A 20,625-nucleotide genomic window follows, 5' to 3' on the forward strand; every position below is an offset into this window, starting at 1 on the left:
GAAGTACTATGTTAATGAGAAATATATTCAGCATTTAAAAATTTTTTGGCAAAAAAGAGCTACATCTTAATGAAACAAATTATATTTTTAATTTTAATCATAATTTCAAATATTCCTTTAGGTTGTTGCCTGAATTAAAAAAAATATTTAAACTAATTTTTTTATTGTGCCGAATTGATAAACTGAAAAATCATTAGGTTTTAATTTCCAATCAGCATTGTTAAATTTATATTATTTGAAAACTTAAAATGTTTCCTACCTTTAATTTAAATGGCAGATTTGAATGTTATAGGCTATTGCGTGCACCAATGGGATCTTCGAATAAAATTGTTGATAGATATCTTCAGTAACTAGCCATCCTAGGGGAACTGCTTGGTTACCTTTTAAAATAATCTTGTGCAAGATATAGGTTTTAATGGTAGCTAAGCCACTGAATGCCCATCACATTCGTATATTTAAATATTCTAATTCTTCAACCCCTCCTTCAAACCTAACTCCTTAATTAGTATATTAACCAAATACTTTCACCTTTAACGGTTGCCTGCAGGAAGTACTTTGATTTCACATTTAACTATTTTTAAGAGATGTTTGTGATATTGTTAAAGTTCTTCATGTATTGAATTTTAGCAATAATTAAAAATCGACCCAGAAGCCATTAAATCACGTATTCCGTTTCGGGATAATTCAGCATAGCAGGCAACAGAAATATAGAAATATTATCTCTGTCATGAGATAAGTCAGAAAACTCATTCCTATGACCCATTACGTGCTGTACTACTTTCTCATGCATGTCTTGAGCCATAACTTGAGTATCGTATAATATATATATGCCATTACTCGTAAGAATTAATTCGTTCCGTAAAAATACAAAATTATTCTAAATAAAAAATTAACGTATAAGTAATTTTTTAACAATACTTAATTATTGCTTAAGACATCCTAACAAAATGAATACTTATAGTGCTGCTAATACGTAGCGAAATACCCGAGTTTATGGTGCCACATAAGAGAAATGTATGTATAGAGCGTTTAATTTGCAGCGTATATTAAACAGAAGCATAATAGCTTAGAAACTAGACATAGTATTATTTGTAAGAAATGTATTTTAAAATAGTTCATTCATATTCAAAAGTGCTTATATTTCGTAATTAAATTAACAAACATATTATTTATCAAATATTAATACTACTTTAACACAAGTTTAAATTGTATTACGAGGAAAAGACATTTTTTTTACCCAAAGCCACGAGGTGAGGAAGCAAGACTGCCAGAAAAATGACCGCAAGAACACAGCAGGTAGCAGCACTAGCAGGTTCCACTTCATCGTGGTTGCAAGGTGCCATTGCGGGATCCCCCACAATAGCTCCTAAAAATAAAGAAACCGAAAGTTATTCATCTCAGTGTTAATGTAAATTTAAGTTAAATTTACATGCTAAGAGATATAAAAAAAAAGAGCAACACCCATCAGTAATATTAAATAATATAATGGAATATCTTAAAAAGCTTCTACTTTCACCATCTTGGATTCTGCGAGGGGTTATTTTTAAGTAAGGGCCGTTTCGTTTTGCAGACTAATAAGTGTCGCAATGAAATTTTGCACCGTGTTCCGGTATTCCTTAGGAACAACTGTGCTCAGTTACAGATGTGTAGGTAATCTGTGCTGTCAGTTCTGTGTTCTTAAAATGTTTAAGATTTACAAATCCCAGCTCTCTGTGAGGTACCGTCAATGATGCGTTTTTGGTCAGCAAAAAACCTGCAGTCATTTACCAGCAGTTTTGTGAAGTACCTGCTGCCTTGCGGATAAGGAATTTTGCTAAAGCATGACAATGACTCTTTCCACATCTCAGACCTGGGATTTATTGAACTCTTTTGGCTAGGAAGTTTTGAACTACCCCTCCCTAAAGCCCAGACCTTGCATCGAGCGATTTTCATCTTTTCCGATAATTCGAACTTCATTTTACCGGTAACCACTAAAACGATGACGAAGACTTGAAAACGGCCGTGACCTCTTGGTTATTGGAGCAGGTGGTTAGTTTCTATGAGAAAGGTATTCTAAATCTAGTTGTCAGGCATGATAAATGTTTAAATAAATTTGGAAACTTTGTTGAAAAATAGAAAAACATATATAGAATCTGAAAATAAATTTGTTTCTTGCAAATTTATTTATTTCCTTTCGTTTTGCTTTGTTTTCAAACTGCCCTTACTAAAAAAAAAAAAAAAAAAAAAAAANAAAAAAAAAAGGAACACGCCTCGCAGGTTAAATTTTCTATTTGAGTTTTCTCAATATTTTTTTATACTTAACAACCTTTAATTATATAGTATTATTAGACAGCTTAATTCATTTCAGAAAAGATAGAAAATAAAGGGGTTGCTTTAATAGATTAGGAGAATATTTTCGTACATCAAGGCATTTTTCCTCAAAGCTTTAAAGCAATGAGATGATGCGATTTGTGGTTTTGAGTAAGTAATTTAAAACTACGCTCTTCTAATTTTTTTTAAAAATTTTTTAAAATTTAATCTTATTGTACTTTAAATTGACGAAAAGTGATTTCGATTAATCTAAAAATTTCCTTTAAAGTTAATTGCATGAAAATAAAGATACTTATCAAAAATCTGAACACTAATAACAGTTTACTATTTAAATATCTTTCAAAAACTGTTGATTGCAGAATTGTATTGGCACAATCGTTAGAAAAAATTAATAGAGAACCTAAAACACTGGACAGTTTATGCCTCAAAGTGTGGTTAGGTGGTCGGCATTGCATTTTACATGTATCGGAAGATACTGCCAAATAGAATAAATATTCATCATTAGTTTAGTTGTGAAAATTAAATCAAATGGATTACAAGCATATTTAGAATATTTACTCAGCGTCTCTACCCCTTCCACAAATGAATTCTCCCGGAGAGGGAGGGGCTCACGAAAAAAAGCATTATTTGACATGAAAATGCTGCGTTTTATCACAAAAATTTGCTTTATGGTTGTTCTTTGTAGGTTCGCTTCTCATATGAAGCAATGCTCCTTATCGAAACATTTGCAATTTTTATGACATGAAGCAGGATGTTCCGTAAAGATCACTTTTAATACATATTTTTATAATTCTAGTAAAAGTACATCCGTTAAATCTATTTTACTGAAAAAGCCATTTTTACCACAAAATTTTATATTGTAACTTTTACAGTAACATTTAATTAATTACAGTACTTCACTGATTTTATAGTAAATATTACTGTATAAAAATTACGATGCATAGGATTTTTTGCTCCGTAAAATTTTACGATAAGAATGTAGTTTATTGCAAGAAGCATTGGCACCCTGATTGCCGATACTTTTTACCGTAATTTGGTCCGGAATGTTTTACAGTGTAGGAATAAAACTTCAAATGTTAAGAAGGTGATTTCTAGGAACGATTAATTCTTAGTTTAAACTTACTTTCCTCTTTTTTTTTAATAAATATCTTTAGAAATCAAAGTAGTCTCGAAAAAAAGGAGCAAATTAGATTGAGAAGCAAGTTACAAATATTGAAAAATAGCAGTAAATATTTTAAAATCGTCAAAAGAATAAACGGCTTGGGAGTGAATTTTGATATTCAGATTTTAAATTAATCGATTGGGGGAATTTGTCTAAGATATGTTAATTGAATTTCTGATTCTAAGTCTCCCCTCCCCCCTACTAATACCATACTTTCCTTCAACTTATTACAACAGCGATAAAAGGCTGAAATTACTAATTTCCTCAGAACTGCAGAATTTTGCCTCAATTTCGCGCAATTTGTCATCACTACTAAAACTGGGACAACCTCTTTAATGTTCTTAGTCTAGTTTAGATAATCTTATCAAGAAAAGACAAGTCAATCCCTCCTACGATGTAATATGAGAATTAGACCATGATGTAAAGAAGATAAAATAATCCTTGTATTTATATAGAACAAGCAAATTGTGTGTTTTGCCTAGGAGAAGGAAAAGGAATTCGTAGAAGATTCTCATCACTTCTAATTTATGATAATACGCTTATCTAAAAAAATTCTAGATGAAAGGTTTGTTATAAATAGTAGTCACATGATTTATATGAAGTAATATACAACTTCTAGGTGATTATAATCGCAGAGAGAAATGACTCATAAATAAAGTAACACCCTAAGAATAAATATTAAACAGATAACACTTACATTAAATTAACAGATTACACAAATTACATCTTTTTTGTTTTCTGTAGTAGAATTTTTGACATATCTTAGAAACTTAAGTATCGCTACAGATGTTTTTCAAAATGATTTTTTTAAGTCTAGTTTTTGACGAGGCGCACTAAACTAAAAACTTTATATATAACAGGGAATCGAGTAAATGCTGCGACTAAATTTTAGGGAGATAAGGGTTTTCGTCAGGAATAAAATTTCATAGAAACCCTGCCCGGAAGTGTCGTCATATACCGCTGAGGGCGCTTCTTTATTATGAACTTATCCTGTGCTTCTGAATAGGTCATAAAAAAGAAGCATCCACCTCTAGCCACGTACGGCGACATTCCCAGACATGAGTTTCTGTGCAATTCTAATTCTAATGATGAGCCCTAATTCCCTTAAACGTTTGTTACAACATTTAGGTGACCCAGTGTTATATATAAAATTTTGAGCTTTTGAATTTTGACTAAAGTTAGACTAAAAATGCCATTAAAAAATCAGTAGTTTTAGAAGAAAACTATTTTCAAATTTTAAATTCTCACACTCAAATCAGGCAAAATGAAGTATTTGTAGAAATGCAACAAATATTTGTTCCCCAGTGTTATACCTAAAACATTTCGAACTTGATTCTTTTTTAATGAAACTTTTGTTTTATAGTTAGTACTCAAACTACTATCGGGGCATGTATATTGATTATCCATGCAAACATTTTTGTGTTAAATAAAGTTTTCGATTTTCACCAGGGAATAAAGCAATCTGACTTATCAAGAAGAGCCTTTTCAGCTAAAGAATAAGTGCAGTACTGAATCTGGGGGAAGTACCGAGGAGTATCAATGTTTTTTATTGTCTCTAGAACAATATTTAAAAGATATTGTCATGGTATGTCACAAAAAAGATATTATCAAGTACACTTCTCACGAGATTAATGCCAAATGCAATTATATTGAATAGTTATTAACGTTGATAACAACCAAATACTACAATAACACAATAATTACCAAATAAAATAATAACGTAATATTTATCGAATACAATAACAAGACAATTATTACCATCGGAACGTAAGTGATAAAACTTTAAATTGCTTTCACTTTATTTGAAATAAAAACTTAGTTACGAAGTTATCATTTAGATTTATTTTTGAGCCTGCATAAAATGGCAGTACAAATTTTAAACATATACTGTGCTATGAAAACTGCCACGAGGTCAATTAATGGTGCCGAGCCTTGTCTTTTTCGAGCAATAACTTATATAGTTTATTAGTTTCTTATCTTATTTTAAAACTTCTGCTGTCTACTGTGCTGAAATTTACCGAACTCATACTTCCTTTTGTTTGTGTAATTTAATAGCTGTCGGACAGATTTTAACTTATTACTAAAATTCGATACATAAATAACTTTGACCATATGGCGGACATCTCTTGAAAATAGTTAAAATTGCACGCGAACAAAGCCGCAAAAATATTGGTTAGCTTATTGTTTAAAACTAATTAAGGTGCTTGGATTGGAGGAGGAGTTGAAAAATCCAATAGTTAAATACAGAGTAGCGATGGCTCAGGGGATAGAGAGTTCACCTTCCAAAGAGGCAAACCGGGTTCGAATCCCAGTCGATACGAATTCCGCATCCGCCTTGCACCGACCACAGTGCTAACGCGAAATATCCTCAGTGGTAAACGGATCATGGGTTAGAGTCCCCTTGTCGTCAGGCTAAGCGTGGGAGGTTCTCGTGGTCTTCCTCTCCATGTAACGCAAATGCGGGTTAGCTCCATCAAAAAGTCCTCCACGAAGGCAAATTTCTCTCAATACTCGAACCAGGCTCTTCCTTGTCTTCAGGATTTTGTTCAAAATTACAAGGCTACGGAATTGAACATAAGTAGCCGTAAACCCAAAAATTGGATCTGCTGTTCAACGACTGTTATAAAATAAAATAGTTAAAAACAGTTGTGATGTGTAGTTGACTTGGTTACCATTTAAGTTGCATGTGGGCCCATGTCCAAGAGGTCGTGGTTTCAATCCCCGCCGGCCGAATATTTTCCGTGTAGTAAATGGTGACTAATGCACGTTAAATCTGTCGGGTCACGAAGTCCTCCAGGCTCCCATAACAAATAATATATCTGGGGGTTCTGATCCAGGAATTTCCTTGTCTTCTGAATTGGGTTCAAAATTACAAGACTACGGAGTTGTCCTGTAATTAGCCTGTTGTTAGCCGTAAACTTGGGTCGGCCGTTCAACGACGGTTATAAAATAAATTTGAATCCATTAATTTTGATCCATTTTTTAGAGATTATGTGAAATTTTGTTGTCGCGAGTTATTTTTAAACTGAGAATTTTTTTTCTAATTTCGTCTAAAATTTGTTTGCACGCTAAATATAAATAAAAATTAATCGAATTTCGATAAAACATAGATTTCATAATAAAAGGAGCATCTTGAATCGATATATTGTAATCTAGATTAAAAAATACCGGTTAGAGTTCTATATTGTATTTTGTTATCATAAATAAAAATCCTTAAAAATTATTTCTTAACTTGAATTGAAACGGTTTTCGTTCAACGTAGTATTTTAAAACGAAGTACCTTTTTCCACATGTTTAGGAATTTAAAGAGAAGAAAGACATCAAGCTGAAAAAAGAAGAAGAACAAAGAATTTTTTTTGGAAAAGAATTTACGTGGAGTGAAACATTTGGCTAGAAATTTCCAGGAAAGAAGAAAACAATAGGTTAAATAACGCAAAAACCCTCGAACAGATTTTATACTTCCCAGTGCATTTTGGTTTACAAACTAGGTTTGTATTTGTATCGGATTCTGTTGAATAAAGAACATACACACAAAATTCCGGTCGCCATGGAAACGTTGCTTCAATAATCTTTTTTTCCTTATCTATTTTTATTTACTTATTTATTTTTTATACAAAAGCAAAGCTTCTGGTGTTGTACATTCTTCCTACGAATGATGCAGAAAAAAAAACTTTAGTATTGAAAATTTTTAGTCTGAAAGTTATTTTAAAAATTCTTATAAAAGAGGAGGTAAACTATAAAAGAGTTAGCTTTCTTAAGCCATTTAAAATTACTTTTTACAATGTTTTTTTTTCTGATTATCATTTTATTATTTCGATATTTCTTAACTTGTATTTTTTATAAGACTGATAGTTTTGAAAAGGTATTTTTTTAAAAGAACTCTTAAGAGATTATGATGAATGACGTACTGTAAGTTGAAATTTATTTGATAAATAATTTCAGAATTTCTATTTTCAAAATACTTTATATTTGCAGTCTGTTATATTCCCCTTTTCCGTATTTTTTCAACGTACTTTAAAGAAAAATTTGAATTTTTTAGTAAATGGGTCTTTAAAGCGTGTAAATCACTAATAAGTTATATTATTATTAATTTATATAAAAAAACTCACAATTTTTGTTTATAGTTTTTAAATTATATTTATATTGTCTTTAAAAGAACATTTTTTCTTCCAAATTTTAATGTAGCTGCATGGAAACTGAATTATAAAACTTATTGAGATTAAGAAAAGGTTATAGTTTCGAGTGTTTCGTTATTCCATTGTTCTCCCTAAGCATTTTTAGAAGGGCGGTCACCCCTGCCTGTCCCTTGGTCCTTATGAATATGCCTTTTTCTCCTTTTTGTAAAAACAAACCACCCATCCCTTAAAAACATAGCTTTTTTTATTTATATTCTATTCTTAAAAAAAATAATTCACTGTTTAAATAATAATTACACTCTGGTAAAATTGTTTGTATTTATAGGTTTAATTATGATTACTGCTACAAATATTTACATTTTTAGGCTTGTTCTAAACTCATTAAATTCTTTTAAGCATCTCTTTTTTCCAGAGAAGAATATTAATACATTTTAAATGGTTTCAATTTTCAAAATTATATTTTTAAATAAATACCTTTTTTTTTAAAGAAAAATGCTAACGTTAAATGCTTATTTTCTCATAATTTTCAGTTTAAATTACATAAAAATCTCTTTCAAGTAGTTCATCAATTAATAATTTTTTTAGTGTTTATTTTTTTAAACATTTATCCCCAATGATTATCTTTTAGCATGCATAAAATTTTTTCCTTTGAACTACAAATTTTCCTCTTATACTGATAATGAGAGAGAATGATTTTTTTAAATATACATATAAAATAGTATAAGAGAGCAATTTAGAAATTTTTGAAGATCGAATTTAGTTATTACATAATACTGCACATTTTGATAAATTTTTGTGGTGTTGAACTAGCGCCCTTTCAAAACTTATAGAGTCCTTTTTTGAGAGACAGCGCCGTGCCCTTTCTAATTCCTAGGAAGAACTCTGGTTATTCTATCTTAATTACTCCAGAAGTCCAACGTTTCTTATATTTTTGACAAAAATTTGAAAGTAGATATAATACAAATTTTGTGTAACTTCATGGAAACGGAATTAAAAAATACTTATTAATGTTATGGAAATTGTTCTATAATGGCATACGCTTTTTTTTATTAATTATTCAGCAATACATAACAAACCCCATTTAACATAGTGTAGATAAGATTTTGAAAATAGATTTAAGATTAATTTGACGCAACTGCATTTAAATTCAGTTATATTTTTAGTTTAATTTTAATTATGAGTGTTGTATAATTACGAGTGCTTTTATAATTATTCTTTATTACTTCATAAAAACACCTTTCCACTTATTTGATAAAATTTTTAAGATCCAAGAAAAATTTTGAAACAAATTTGATGAAGCTGCATGGAAATTTATCAACAAGTACTCATTAATATGAAGGAAAATTATTATATATGAATTCATAATAAATATCACATGGCTTAACTTCCTACTTTCGAAGAACGCTCTCGATTCCCTTGGCTGTTTGCCTAGTTTGCGTGGATAAAATTCTGGTTGTTCAACTATATTAAGTGAAATCTGTAATGAACATCTTTTTCTTGCAATTAGCAATTTGAATACCTATTTTTTTATGGTTATTTGATTTTTTCGGTTGAATATGGTAAAATAAGAATTAAATTAATTGTCAATTTACCATTTTTTCCAATAAATTTTTAACAGTGTAGGGGAGAGGGGGGCACATGTGAACAATTTTTTTTATTTCTTCTTTTTTCATAAAATATAATCAATTTCTCGCAGTAAAGAAGTCCATATGTTTAAATAGTCTTTTCTTTGTCTTATGGAATTTTTTGAGCTTTTCAATAAAATATTTCTTCACTTTATGATATTTTAGAAAAATAACTTCAATTGTTCACATGTGCTCCTATGGGGGGCACATGTGAACTTGCTTGGGGCACATATGAACAATATTAAAAGCACAAAGCAATCATCATATTTAAAAGAAAAAATATCTTTAATATTACAGATTTAGATACACATTATACTGAAGGGGCTGTAGTTATTATGTGAATTTATTGGGTTTATTGGTTTATGTGAATTTATTGGGTTAATTTCGTCAATTGGGTTTTTCGCAACTTCATGTTCATCTGGTTGAAATGGGCCTTTTTCTTTCTTCTCTGATACTCTTTCATGCTTTTTTTTCTTCATTTTTCCTATCTTTTCATTTTTAGCTTTAGCAATTCTATCTTTCTCAGGTGTATCAGTTAATATGCGCGATTTTTCCTTTTCGCGTTTTCGTTTCTTTAAGTTACTTACTTCACTTACTTAAGTTACTTAATTCTCTTGGAAATGGTCGGATTGATTCTGGTGTAGGACAAGTACTGATGACACTACTGTTAAGATCATTGTTAACATTTTCTGCTTGACCATTAGTAAATTTTTAATTTATTAATGACCATTAGTAATCATAATTTTTTTAAAAAAAATTAGCAATTAGTTAATTAATTATGGAAAATTAAGTAATAATAATTTTAAATGCATACATGTTTTTTAAACTTATAATATCATGAGGATAATAATCTTGATACTATCTAGGGGCACACGTGAACTGTTCACATCTTCCCCACATGTTTTGTTCACAAGTGTCCCATCATCTTTCTTAAACCTAACTTGAAAAATAAAGAATTTTTAATTGAGTAAAAGAAAAATAATAACTGTCATAAATTTACCTGAATGTTCCTATAATGGTTTGCAATAGTTAATTTTAGCTTATTAATTGATTTATACTGTGTTTTCACTTGAAGAAGCGAGTGATAAAAGTATAAACAGCACCAGCTGATACGAAGAAATTGTCAGAATAGTACAACAAAATGACGCATTGTTCTGAAAGTTTTGCAGAGAGGTAGGAGTAGTATTGCCATCAGTTGAAAATTTTTCAAGATTTTTTACTTCAAATCATATTGGTAAAACATACCATGCTCACATGTGCCCCCTGTTTACATGCGCCCCCTCTCCCCTATGTATTTTATTAACAATACATGTAATTTTTGAAAATATTGCAATGATATTTTTATTTCTGATCATGTAAATTCTTTAAGACACTTCTGAATGAGTAAGTAAATTTTCAGTAAGATTTATGTCAGTGGTTCCCAAATGGTGTTCTGTGAAACCCTAGCGTTCCGTAGAAAGGTTACAAAGGTTCCGAAAGTTTAAATTTATTTAATCGCTCATGATTTTTGAAACCGGTATTAATATTTATTTTTAAGTAATAAACTATAATATCTCTAAATAATAAGCTAATATTTTGGTTATTAATAAAATTATTCTACACATTAAAATATTATTTAAATAATTAGTAGTATTTTTTTGGTTAGTATGTTCACGTCAGCTTCGAATAAATTTTATTTATTAACTTAGGGTTCTGTCTAAAGATGCTCGATCTTTTAGTGTTCCTTTGCCGTAAAAAAATGGTAATCGATTATTTAGATTTTCCAAATCTCTTCTTCCGATACAGATATTTATTTTATCACATGTCATTAGAATAGCTTTAAACAGCAACAGACCAAATACACGCAACAGGCCTCTATTTAACTCTTTCGTTGAAGGAAAAAAGAATTCTTAACGTTCGTAAAAATAATTGCTAATGACGCTAATAAAGCTCCTGATTCAAAAAGCAATATGAATTAAAGATAGTTCCTTTTCGATTCATTGATCAAGAAGCAACTTCAGTACAGCCTAGTCATCATTTTGATTCATTCCTTAACTTAAGTCATCCGAAAAGAGGCGTTTTTTTTCCTCCTTCTATTCACCAAATCCCATATTTACGATCAATTTTGCACACCCATATGTCTTCAAAGAAATTTTTACGCTTCACGGATAGTTGACGTTTAGCTACAGTGTAATGAAAGCTTTATGTTTTGGCTGAGGTGCCGTATTTTCATTTGAATGCGTAATTTCAAAAGAAATATACCATTATGTTACTATTTTAAGCATTAGTTGCATAGTCATTAACAATAAGGCTTACAATAATGAGATTGTTGTTTGCCTTTAACGACATTTTACATATATGTTCTGGTATTGCAATTGCTCTTTATTAAAAATTTAAGTTTATGTTAATTTTAATCTAGTGTGTCGAAGTTTAGTAAAATTTCTTAGGTAAGTATAATAAAAAGTAATAATGCATATTTTTGTTATTTGTTTTGTGTTAATGTTTTCTGAACAATATTTCAAATTTGTTGCCAGTGCATTAGTGGGTAAAATTCGTTCGATGACTAGTTGGCCTTCAGCTAATGAAAGCTTTAAGTCTTGGCTAACTTTTCATGTTTTCTTTTAAATGTATAATTTTTTGCAGAAAACTATTATGTTATTATTCGAAACTTTAGTTTTATAGCCATAAGCAAAAAAAAAGTTGCTGATTATAGTTTGCCTTTAAATAAAAATTTACACAAATGTTTTAGTTTCATATTTGCTCTTCATTAATATCTTCAGTTTGCTTTATTTTTAATTCTTTTAAATGATTTGTAGTGTACATATGATAAAATTCTTTACACACGAGGATGGAAAACGATGCATATTTTTATGGCGTTCTTAGTAAGGATTTAGGCAGCGTTAATTATTGCGTAGAATGTCTCAGTTTTACAGTTGAAGTAAATTTGTAAAGAGAAAGTATTGACATGAAGAGAAATGTAAGAAGAACGCTCACATAATTTTTGTCCTCTGATAATACCTCGGAATTTGGGACTGGAAGGTGAATCAAGTGAAACATTTTCCGAAATCCGTTTCTCCTTGTTATTTCAATTGAAGAAAATCGATGCAAGGATTTTAAAGTCAAATAACTTGAAATATGGTGGTTTGCTGAGCTGCATTTGGTTCAACATAGAAATTTAATAAAGGAGCATTTAATACACTTCATAGAGAAAATAATTTAATAGTTCTGGTAAAATTATCATACTGTATGGTAAAGACATTCTGATAAAAAAAATAATAATTCTGGTTAATAAAACCGAAATGTATGGTATTAAAATAATTCATTTAGCAGTTTTTTTACGTTCGCATGGCAACAGTATACCGAAAATTATGAAAATTATAGGTCTTTTTTCAAAGTCAACAATTTACATCAGTAAAAATGCATTAAGCTGTGATAAATAGCAAAATATTCCTCCTTTTATTTTTTTTAAGAAATACTTTATACTGTTACAATATTACAATCAAGAAAACGTATATTGTTGTGAAAAATAACTTGAGTAAAGTGTAAAACTAAATATTTTTATCACAACGCATCACAAATTTATTTTGGAGAATGAGCTTATTCGGTCAAAAAAGTTCATTAGAACGAAAACCCTGTCTTCCATCAGGACACTGCTCTGGCACAAGCAGAACTAAATAGGCTCAGGAATGGTGTTCGCATTTTTCTGACTTTTAAAAGAATGAGAGGTTTCATTGAGAGGTTTCATTGAGAAGAGAGGTTTCATTGTTCAGTAGTAGACATGAATCTACAGGATTTCATATTTTGGTCCATGTTGGCGACAACAGTTGGTGCTTGGCCTCATTCGGCAATCTCTACAAATTACCTTGGAGGAAGAAAAGGGCAAAACATCAAGATAAAATTTAAAGTATATTTTTGAAAATTTGTAAATAAGTTAGAGGCAGTTAATGTTTCATCGTAAGTTTTGAAAGTTTGGATGAAATTGTTGAGCAAGTATTAATTTTTTACAGAGAAGTTAAGTGTAGAAGTTACTTCTTGTCATACAGTGGTTATCATATAAATATTACATTATTAATATTTTCTCTTGTTTATTTAACTATCCAAAACAGCACTCTTTTCGTTGCAAATATGTGCAAAAATTTACAACTTTTGGAATAATTTTGAAGTAATTATTTTGTTTATCCATGAATATAGCTAACGAATCTTTCTCCCGTATGATCTTAAAGACAATATTCTTATTACTTGCAAAGATTTAAGCTAGACATAACAAGAATGTAACTTGAAATTGTAATTAAAACGCAAATTAACTACTAATTAAAACAGTGTATTACATATTGAAGAAAGTTACATTTTTATTGGATTTTTTCTTCTTCATTTCCTTCTAGTACAGAGCACATCTGTATCTGTCTCTGACATTATTTGTGATTAATGCCTGCATCGGGAACGAATATTAATTAGTAATTTAACTGCAGCAACAAATGCGGAAATAATGGATTATAATCTCAAGTTGGAAAATTAAATTTAACACCCACGTATAATTTAATCATTTTGAAAGCAAAAAAAAAATGAAGTATAGTAGTAAATACTCAGTGAAAGTCATTTTTGTGTTTATTTTGATAAAAAATAAAAATTTTCTCATAATTAAAACCACATGCTTGTTTGAATATTCTACAAATTATTTACGACAAAAAATTTAAACGAAAAAAATTACAATTAATTTTATTCTAAAATACTTTATTTATTATTTTGTAATTTTATCAAAGAAAAGTCAATAAAAATGATTTGAAATATTTTTACTTGGTGAAACTTTTCTATTGAGAGTTCAGGTACAGATGAAATTAGTGTATCATCGAAAGTTACAATAACAGCTAAAAATACTTGTGAATATTTCACGTATAGTTTTATAGTTTCGATTAAGCAAAATAATTAGAAATGATTCAAGAAGAGTTTATTGGTTGAAAACTTTCTCGTAAGAGTTCAGATACACTCAGTTCTCAAGCAAAAATTGTGGGGAAATAATTGGCAGCAGTCTGTACATCAGTCAATTAGCCGTAAAGTTTACGGTGAAGAACATTTTTTACCCTTATGGTTTGGAAACTGTTTACAGCTAGTATAGTTATAAAACCATGAATGGAAAACTATACGGTTTTTAACCATTTACAACTAACATAGTTTAAAAATCTTAAGAAACTCTTTTGAACTGCACATTGAAGATAGGTCTTTCCAAAAGTAATGGGTGTTTGAGTGTGTAGAACACAAATTGGAGAGTGCAGGATACTGGAAACTCTTTGCGTGTTGAATGGAATATTATTGTGCAACGTTGGAACTCGAACCCCCATTCTGTCGGTTCTGAGTCTGACAGTCGGTTCTGAGACATGTACCCATCTACAAGGAATTAAGTGACTTCATTACGTGGGATTAGTTGGGGCGATAGAGATTTGATTGTTTCACAGTATTAAGTGAAAGCAGTTAATAAACGATTTTTTTCATAGTTAACAGCTTAAATATTATCTTATTTATGGTTATTTGGTATTGTTTGAATATGGTAAAATAACAGTTAAATGAATTGTTATTTAATCATTTTGCAATCAAACATTGCAGCAGTAAATAAAAAAATGTATTTGAAAAATTAATTTATAATTTAAGTTAAGCAACGAAATTAGGATTGATATAAAATATTTATTAGTTGAAAATTTTCCAATACGAATTCAAGTAGGGTATGAGTTTAGTGTACAATTGGAAGTTGTGAATACTTTATTTAGAATTTCACAGTGACATTTAATCAAAGTAATTGAGAACTGTTGAAAATTTGCTTTCCAGGTATAAATCCTTAATGCAAGAGCTCAGGTTTGGAATAATTAAATATACAAACAAATCTTGCAACAGAAAAAGAGTATATTTGAATTAAAAGCATATTTAAAATATATACAATTGTATTATTGTATTATATATTGTATTATTGTCTTATATATTGTATAATTTGATTATTGTATAATTTAATTATCGTATTTTATAATTAAAGGTATATTTTAAATACTTCTTTTTTCATTAAAATATCTTCCATTTTTGTATTCGCTTAAAGTATTTTTTAAAATTCATATTTCAAAAAATTTCTTATTGCTTTTTTATAAGTTTAACTTGATAAGTTTAGTTTATTTTCTTTCAGAATACGCACATTTCCCAGTTCTATTCAAAATCTATTAAAAAAATTAAAATTTAATGCAATTAATAATACGATACAAAATGAAGAAAAATGTTAAGATCGAAGGAAGACATATTGCTTTAATGTTATCGTTTTGTGAAATGTATTAGCTTTAATAAAAATTGTCATTCGTCATTTATAATCCCAATGTCTTTCTCTAATTACGTAAGTTAAAGCAAACAAAGATACATTAGGAGTCAGTCGGACTTTTTCAATATTTCTTGAAATAAAGGGAATNTATATATATATACGTTTTCCTTTAAAAGAAGATTAAAAGCGAACATTGTTTCTAAAATTTGATGAATTTCTGTTCAACTCTTTATTTCAACTCTACACTTAAAATGATGTTTTTAACTTATTTTTAAACATTTAACTAATTTTCAGACGCCTCCCTTAAAAACCTAAAACAATTCCTCGCGTCACTTATAATTTAAATTAAAAAACATTTTTAATGTACTTCAAGCATGCTATGGATTTAAAAGAAATGAAACCATGATTTTTTAAAGAGAAAACGAACTCCAATAAATTTACATTTAATGATTAGTAATGACTGTAATGATAATAATGAGGTTTTAAGAAATGATTGTGGTAAATAACAGAATATCATTAATCATAAAATGCTCGATTCAACCTATCTATGCTTACTGCAGATTTCAAATATGTCTCTAGGGGTGACGAGAACTTTACATAAATGATTTGTAGAGATTGATAAATCACATTTTAAAATTTTTCAAGAGAGGGTTGCTTTAAGATTGCTTTAGCAGGGAATTCTCTGAATCAATAAATATTTCTGTGTTTGTTGTGCTGTAATCTACTTGAAATTTCCGAAATGTGCAAACTACTTATCTGTAAACAATGCTTATGTTACCTTTAGAAAGAGTGTGGTTTTTCTGATTAATCTCTTAGCCTTTACTATTAAAGTGTTAACTTCGTTAAACTTCTATTGATTACAATAGATATCGACATTTTGGTTGTGAGAAATGAGGGTTTTTTTTCTCATAAGAAAAGTATTCTTTAGCAATATCAAGAATTTAATGACCAGTTTGTTCAAGTTTTGTAACTCTGCTCTTTTTTTAAGATTTTGATTTTTTTTACTTAGTTAAATATTTGAATAAAAATAATACAAATGAATTAATTATAAAAAGATAATAGAAACAGAAAAATAAGAATAATTTAGAATGAAAATAATGAAAGTAATAAGCAAAAAGGCAAAATTTCAGATTGGATGTTTTAAGTCGATTTCAAAGATGTCGAGAGATTTTTACATAAAATATTAATTAATAATCCTATCGGTGCTCTAACTTTCTCAGAAATCGCTTCTCATAAGAAGTAATTCATTATCAGCAATGAATAGAAGTTATATTTGCTAAAATATTGTCTTAAGTTTAATCGATTGTCTTCTATGAACTGTGGTATTTACTTAGAAAAATAATTTCCTGTTTATCTTAAGAGGCTTCATAGTATTATCCTTTCACGAAGCGTCGCTTAATGAAAATTCATATTCATTGGAAATAGATTATAGTACAGCTATTTGATAATTTAAAACTTAATTCTGAAAAGGATAAAAAATGGTAGAATCTGTACAAAAGAAAGAAGAAAAAAAAACAGAGAAAGAGCTTATTGGAAGATTCAGGCAAGTGACAATAGTTAGAAAAGTTCAGATTTTTATCTTGCTTAAATAAACAACATTCAACCTTTCTAACCGATGATTTAACCCTTCTAGTTGATTCAGTTCTTGATAAACTCATTAAACGGAAACGTCTCCTTCTCTAATTCTTACAGAAAACTTGTTACTTGACCGTTTTTTTACTTGCCCGTTTGTTATAAAATCGCTAATATCTTCTCCCGTTTTAGTTTTAAAGTCATTTTAGGTGGAATTTAAGGTCATTTTCAGTCATGGAACACGATAGATATGTCTGTTATCAATACGAGAAATCTATTGCTACTCATTGTTGGACTCTTGGGTGTTAATTCAATTTCGACAGTAACAAAATTATTTCCACCCCAGTGACATCATCTCATCTTGATATCCTGGAATTTTGTCTTATTCCTATGCATGAAATTTTTTTATTAAGGACATTAATTCCTTTCCATAATGCGTAGAAATGGAATGCATTTTACCGTGAGTTGCCTCTCTCAACCACTGTGTTTTTTCTAGTCTTGTTGCTCCTCTATATTTTTCTATTTTTCGTTAGTCACTTTACTTTTTATACTTCAAATCACTTTTGTTTCTTCTTTTTTATGCCTGGCTGGTTTTAAAAACGGGCACCTATTTCTGAAGCACTTGAAACATGTCGATGGTTACTTCCTTTTCGAGTATTTTTGAAGCGAATGAAGTTTATAATCGGGTATTATCTTACCACTTCAGTTTCTTGGGATTATTTATATAATATTCAATTATATTGCTTAATCTATTAATACGATACTCAGGGGAAGAACAAGGTAAGTGAAATTATTTGAGCATTCTTCAATTGGAAGAGCCAGGTTAATGACTTGCCATCGAACGCTAAGGCGCAGGGAGTTGGAAGTTACTCTGGAAAAAATTAAGGATATTACTTTAAGTTACAAAATGAGATATAAAAATTTACTTTCCTTGAATAAACAAGTCTGATTGCGCAGTACCGTTTGGGTAATATCATTGTTTTATGGAATGCAGAGTTGTACTTCGCATTCTTCTTATTTTTTGATAACGTAAAAGCTATCTGGAAGGATATTTTTAATAACTTTTTAGCTAGTTTCTTGTCATTTAATATTAATTACAAAATAATTTAAAGAAGAACATTTGACTGTAAAAATCATTGGGATGTTACGTAGTGACGCAGTTAAGGTACTGAGCTGTTGAGGCTCATTTCTCGTCATGTCTTGAAACTCACCCATCTGCAGAGATATGAGTTCCAGCTTGTCCTGGAAATATAAGTGCAGGACACATATTCGCATCATTCGGTTGTTTTTTAAATGGTTGAAACCTAACCTTCATACCCCCTCGAACCTTAACCCCCATCCAACAAACTGGCTATTTCAGAAGTACTTACTTCCCTCATTAGCATTATTAGAACTAGCAATATAAATATGTAGGTGTAAAACACATGAATTTCTAGACATTTCAATTAAATTGTTAATTATTTATTCCAAAACTTGAAACACAACACTCATAAATGTGAATATTTTGTTAATAAGCACCAACATCTTATTTTTGAAACAGATTTCATGCCGAATAATTGGTTGGTAAAACAAATCTAAATTCGGAAAAAGCTGTTTGATTGTAATCAATTTATTAATTACCAATCCCCCAAATATTGTATCGTTTATCGATCCATATTTCCACATACACCCAATTAACTTCTCTTTTATTCAAATTATCCGTGCTTATCTTCCGATTATAATAGATAAAATTTAAACTTCATATTCGGGGTGTTACATGCGATGAGTTTAAATTTATCGCACAATTATTTAAGTAAAGATAAGTCTGTTTCGTGCCTCATTCCGTAATGCGTTCATAAATTAAACGAGAAACTGCGGATTTCGCTGCTCGCTTTCCCTAGTCTCATTTCAAATTTTCCAATGAATTCTGCTCTGGCTTTCCAATTATTGCTTTTGCTTATCCTCAAAACACGTGCCTCAAGTGAAGTGGTTTCACTATTGCCAGATTCAGACATCCTCGCTCGTTCGTCAAGAGATTGTTTTAAGTTCGAATGAGTTCAAAGCAAGCACGCATGTCTTGCATTTTGATAGATTCAAGTTAAAACAAATCCGAAAATTTTCCTTCTACAAGCATATACTTACGTATTGTTAATATTCTTTTAAAAATAGTTTTTTAAAATATTCTTTAAATAAATGATAGAAAATAGTTCAAAATTTATTAGATATATCTTAAATAATTTTGGACAAAAAGTTATAATCTGCTGCACAATTTCCCAAAATATTCAGTCAAAATACTGTTTAAAAATTACAGGCAAAATAAAGGACATCAATTTCAATTTTTTCCAGTCAACAAATTATCCACATGATGTATTTAATAACGCATATAAATATCTGCATGATGATGCTTATGAAACCATTTTTAATTAAAATATTCCAGTAAAATTTATCAAAGTATATTTGAAATTATTTTGGACTCTTGGAAGTTATAATCTGCTGTACAATTTCCCAACATTTTCAGTTAAAATACTATTCAGAACTTACACATAAAAATGTTTAAATAACAGACCTTAATTCCTATGTATTTCATTCAACAAATTATCCACGCAATGTATTTTATAATCCATATAGATTTCTGTATGACTTTTATATTTATAAAGCAATTTTTAATTAAAACATTTCAACAAAATATATTAAAATATATCTCACATTATTTTAGACTTTCGGAAGTTTTAATCTGCCAAACAATTTCCCAAAATATTAAGCCAAAATACCACCTAGAACTTAGTCATGAAACTGTGAAAATAATAGACCTCAACTCCTATCGTTTCCATTCAACAAATTATCCACACAATATATTGACTATAAACTCCAGATAGTCAATACGGCTTTTGTGAGAAATAATAACAGTATAATTATATGCACTCATGCATCTACTAATCCTCAAATATCCTTTTTTTCCCAGCTCGTCCAGCGTGGATGAAGACGATAAGAAAGTAGAGAATATTCTCTTTTCTTGGCCCATGTAATATGTCAGGCAAGAAATATGGCAGCAATAAAGAAATGTATACATTGAAGGCGGCAGAGGATGAAATTCTTCGACATTGAGAAGGAGTGAACGATTGGTCTGAGGATCATGATTCCCTCCTACTTCTTGCATCATTGCCTATCGACATCTGTGACGCCGAATCGACAGAGTTGGTGGAGAATATTCATTTGGCGAACAATTGTAGGGCTTGGCAGAAAGTTTTGATAAATGCAAAATATCCTCCTTGTTTCTGTCATAATTTGAGATTTCTTTGAGATAGTGCAAGGCTATATAGAAACCATAAAGAATCTTGGCTAAGCAAAAAAGATTTTTTTATTGGATTCTCCCAGATATTCTTATCATGTTTCTTGGTCAGAACTTTTTTCTCTCTCTTTGATAATTTACCTAAGTGGTATCATTTTTTTAAATGACGCCTTACAAACTTGATGTTTATATATATATATATATATATTTTTTTTTTTTTTTTTTTTTTTTTTTTTTTTTTTTTTTTTTTTTTTTTTTTTTTTTTTTTTTTTTTTTTTTTTTTT

The 20,625-nt window shown here is 29.5% G+C and overlaps 2 protein-coding genes across 3 annotated transcripts in view; both read right to left on the reverse strand.

The window, feature by feature from the left end:
* LOC107441147 (lipopolysaccharide-induced tumor necrosis factor-alpha factor homolog) overlaps positions 1 to 20,625 on the reverse strand; it is a 324,710-nt gene that overhangs the window by 264,338 nt on the left and 39,747 nt on the right. The gene's annotated exons all lie outside the window — the stretch shown is intronic.
* LOC107455273 (cubilin-like) overlaps positions 1 to 20,625 on the reverse strand; it is a 164,507-nt gene that overhangs the window by 62,697 nt on the left and 81,185 nt on the right. For both annotated transcript variants that reach the window (XM_016072780.3, XM_071180200.1), the window contains exon 2: positions 1,238 to 1,366. In XM_016072780.3, coding sequence (XP_015928266.1) covers positions 1,238 to 1,343 — 106 coding nt within the window. In that variant the 5' untranslated portion in view covers positions 1,344 to 1,366. The remainder of the gene's footprint in view (positions 1 to 1,237; positions 1,367 to 20,625) is intronic.

Source organism: Parasteatoda tepidariorum, chromosome 4, assembly GCF_043381705.1.
Source record: "Parasteatoda tepidariorum isolate YZ-2023 chromosome 4, CAS_Ptep_4.0, whole genome shotgun sequence".
Classification (NCBI taxonomy): domain Eukaryota; kingdom Metazoa; phylum Arthropoda; class Arachnida; order Araneae; family Theridiidae; genus Parasteatoda; species Parasteatoda tepidariorum.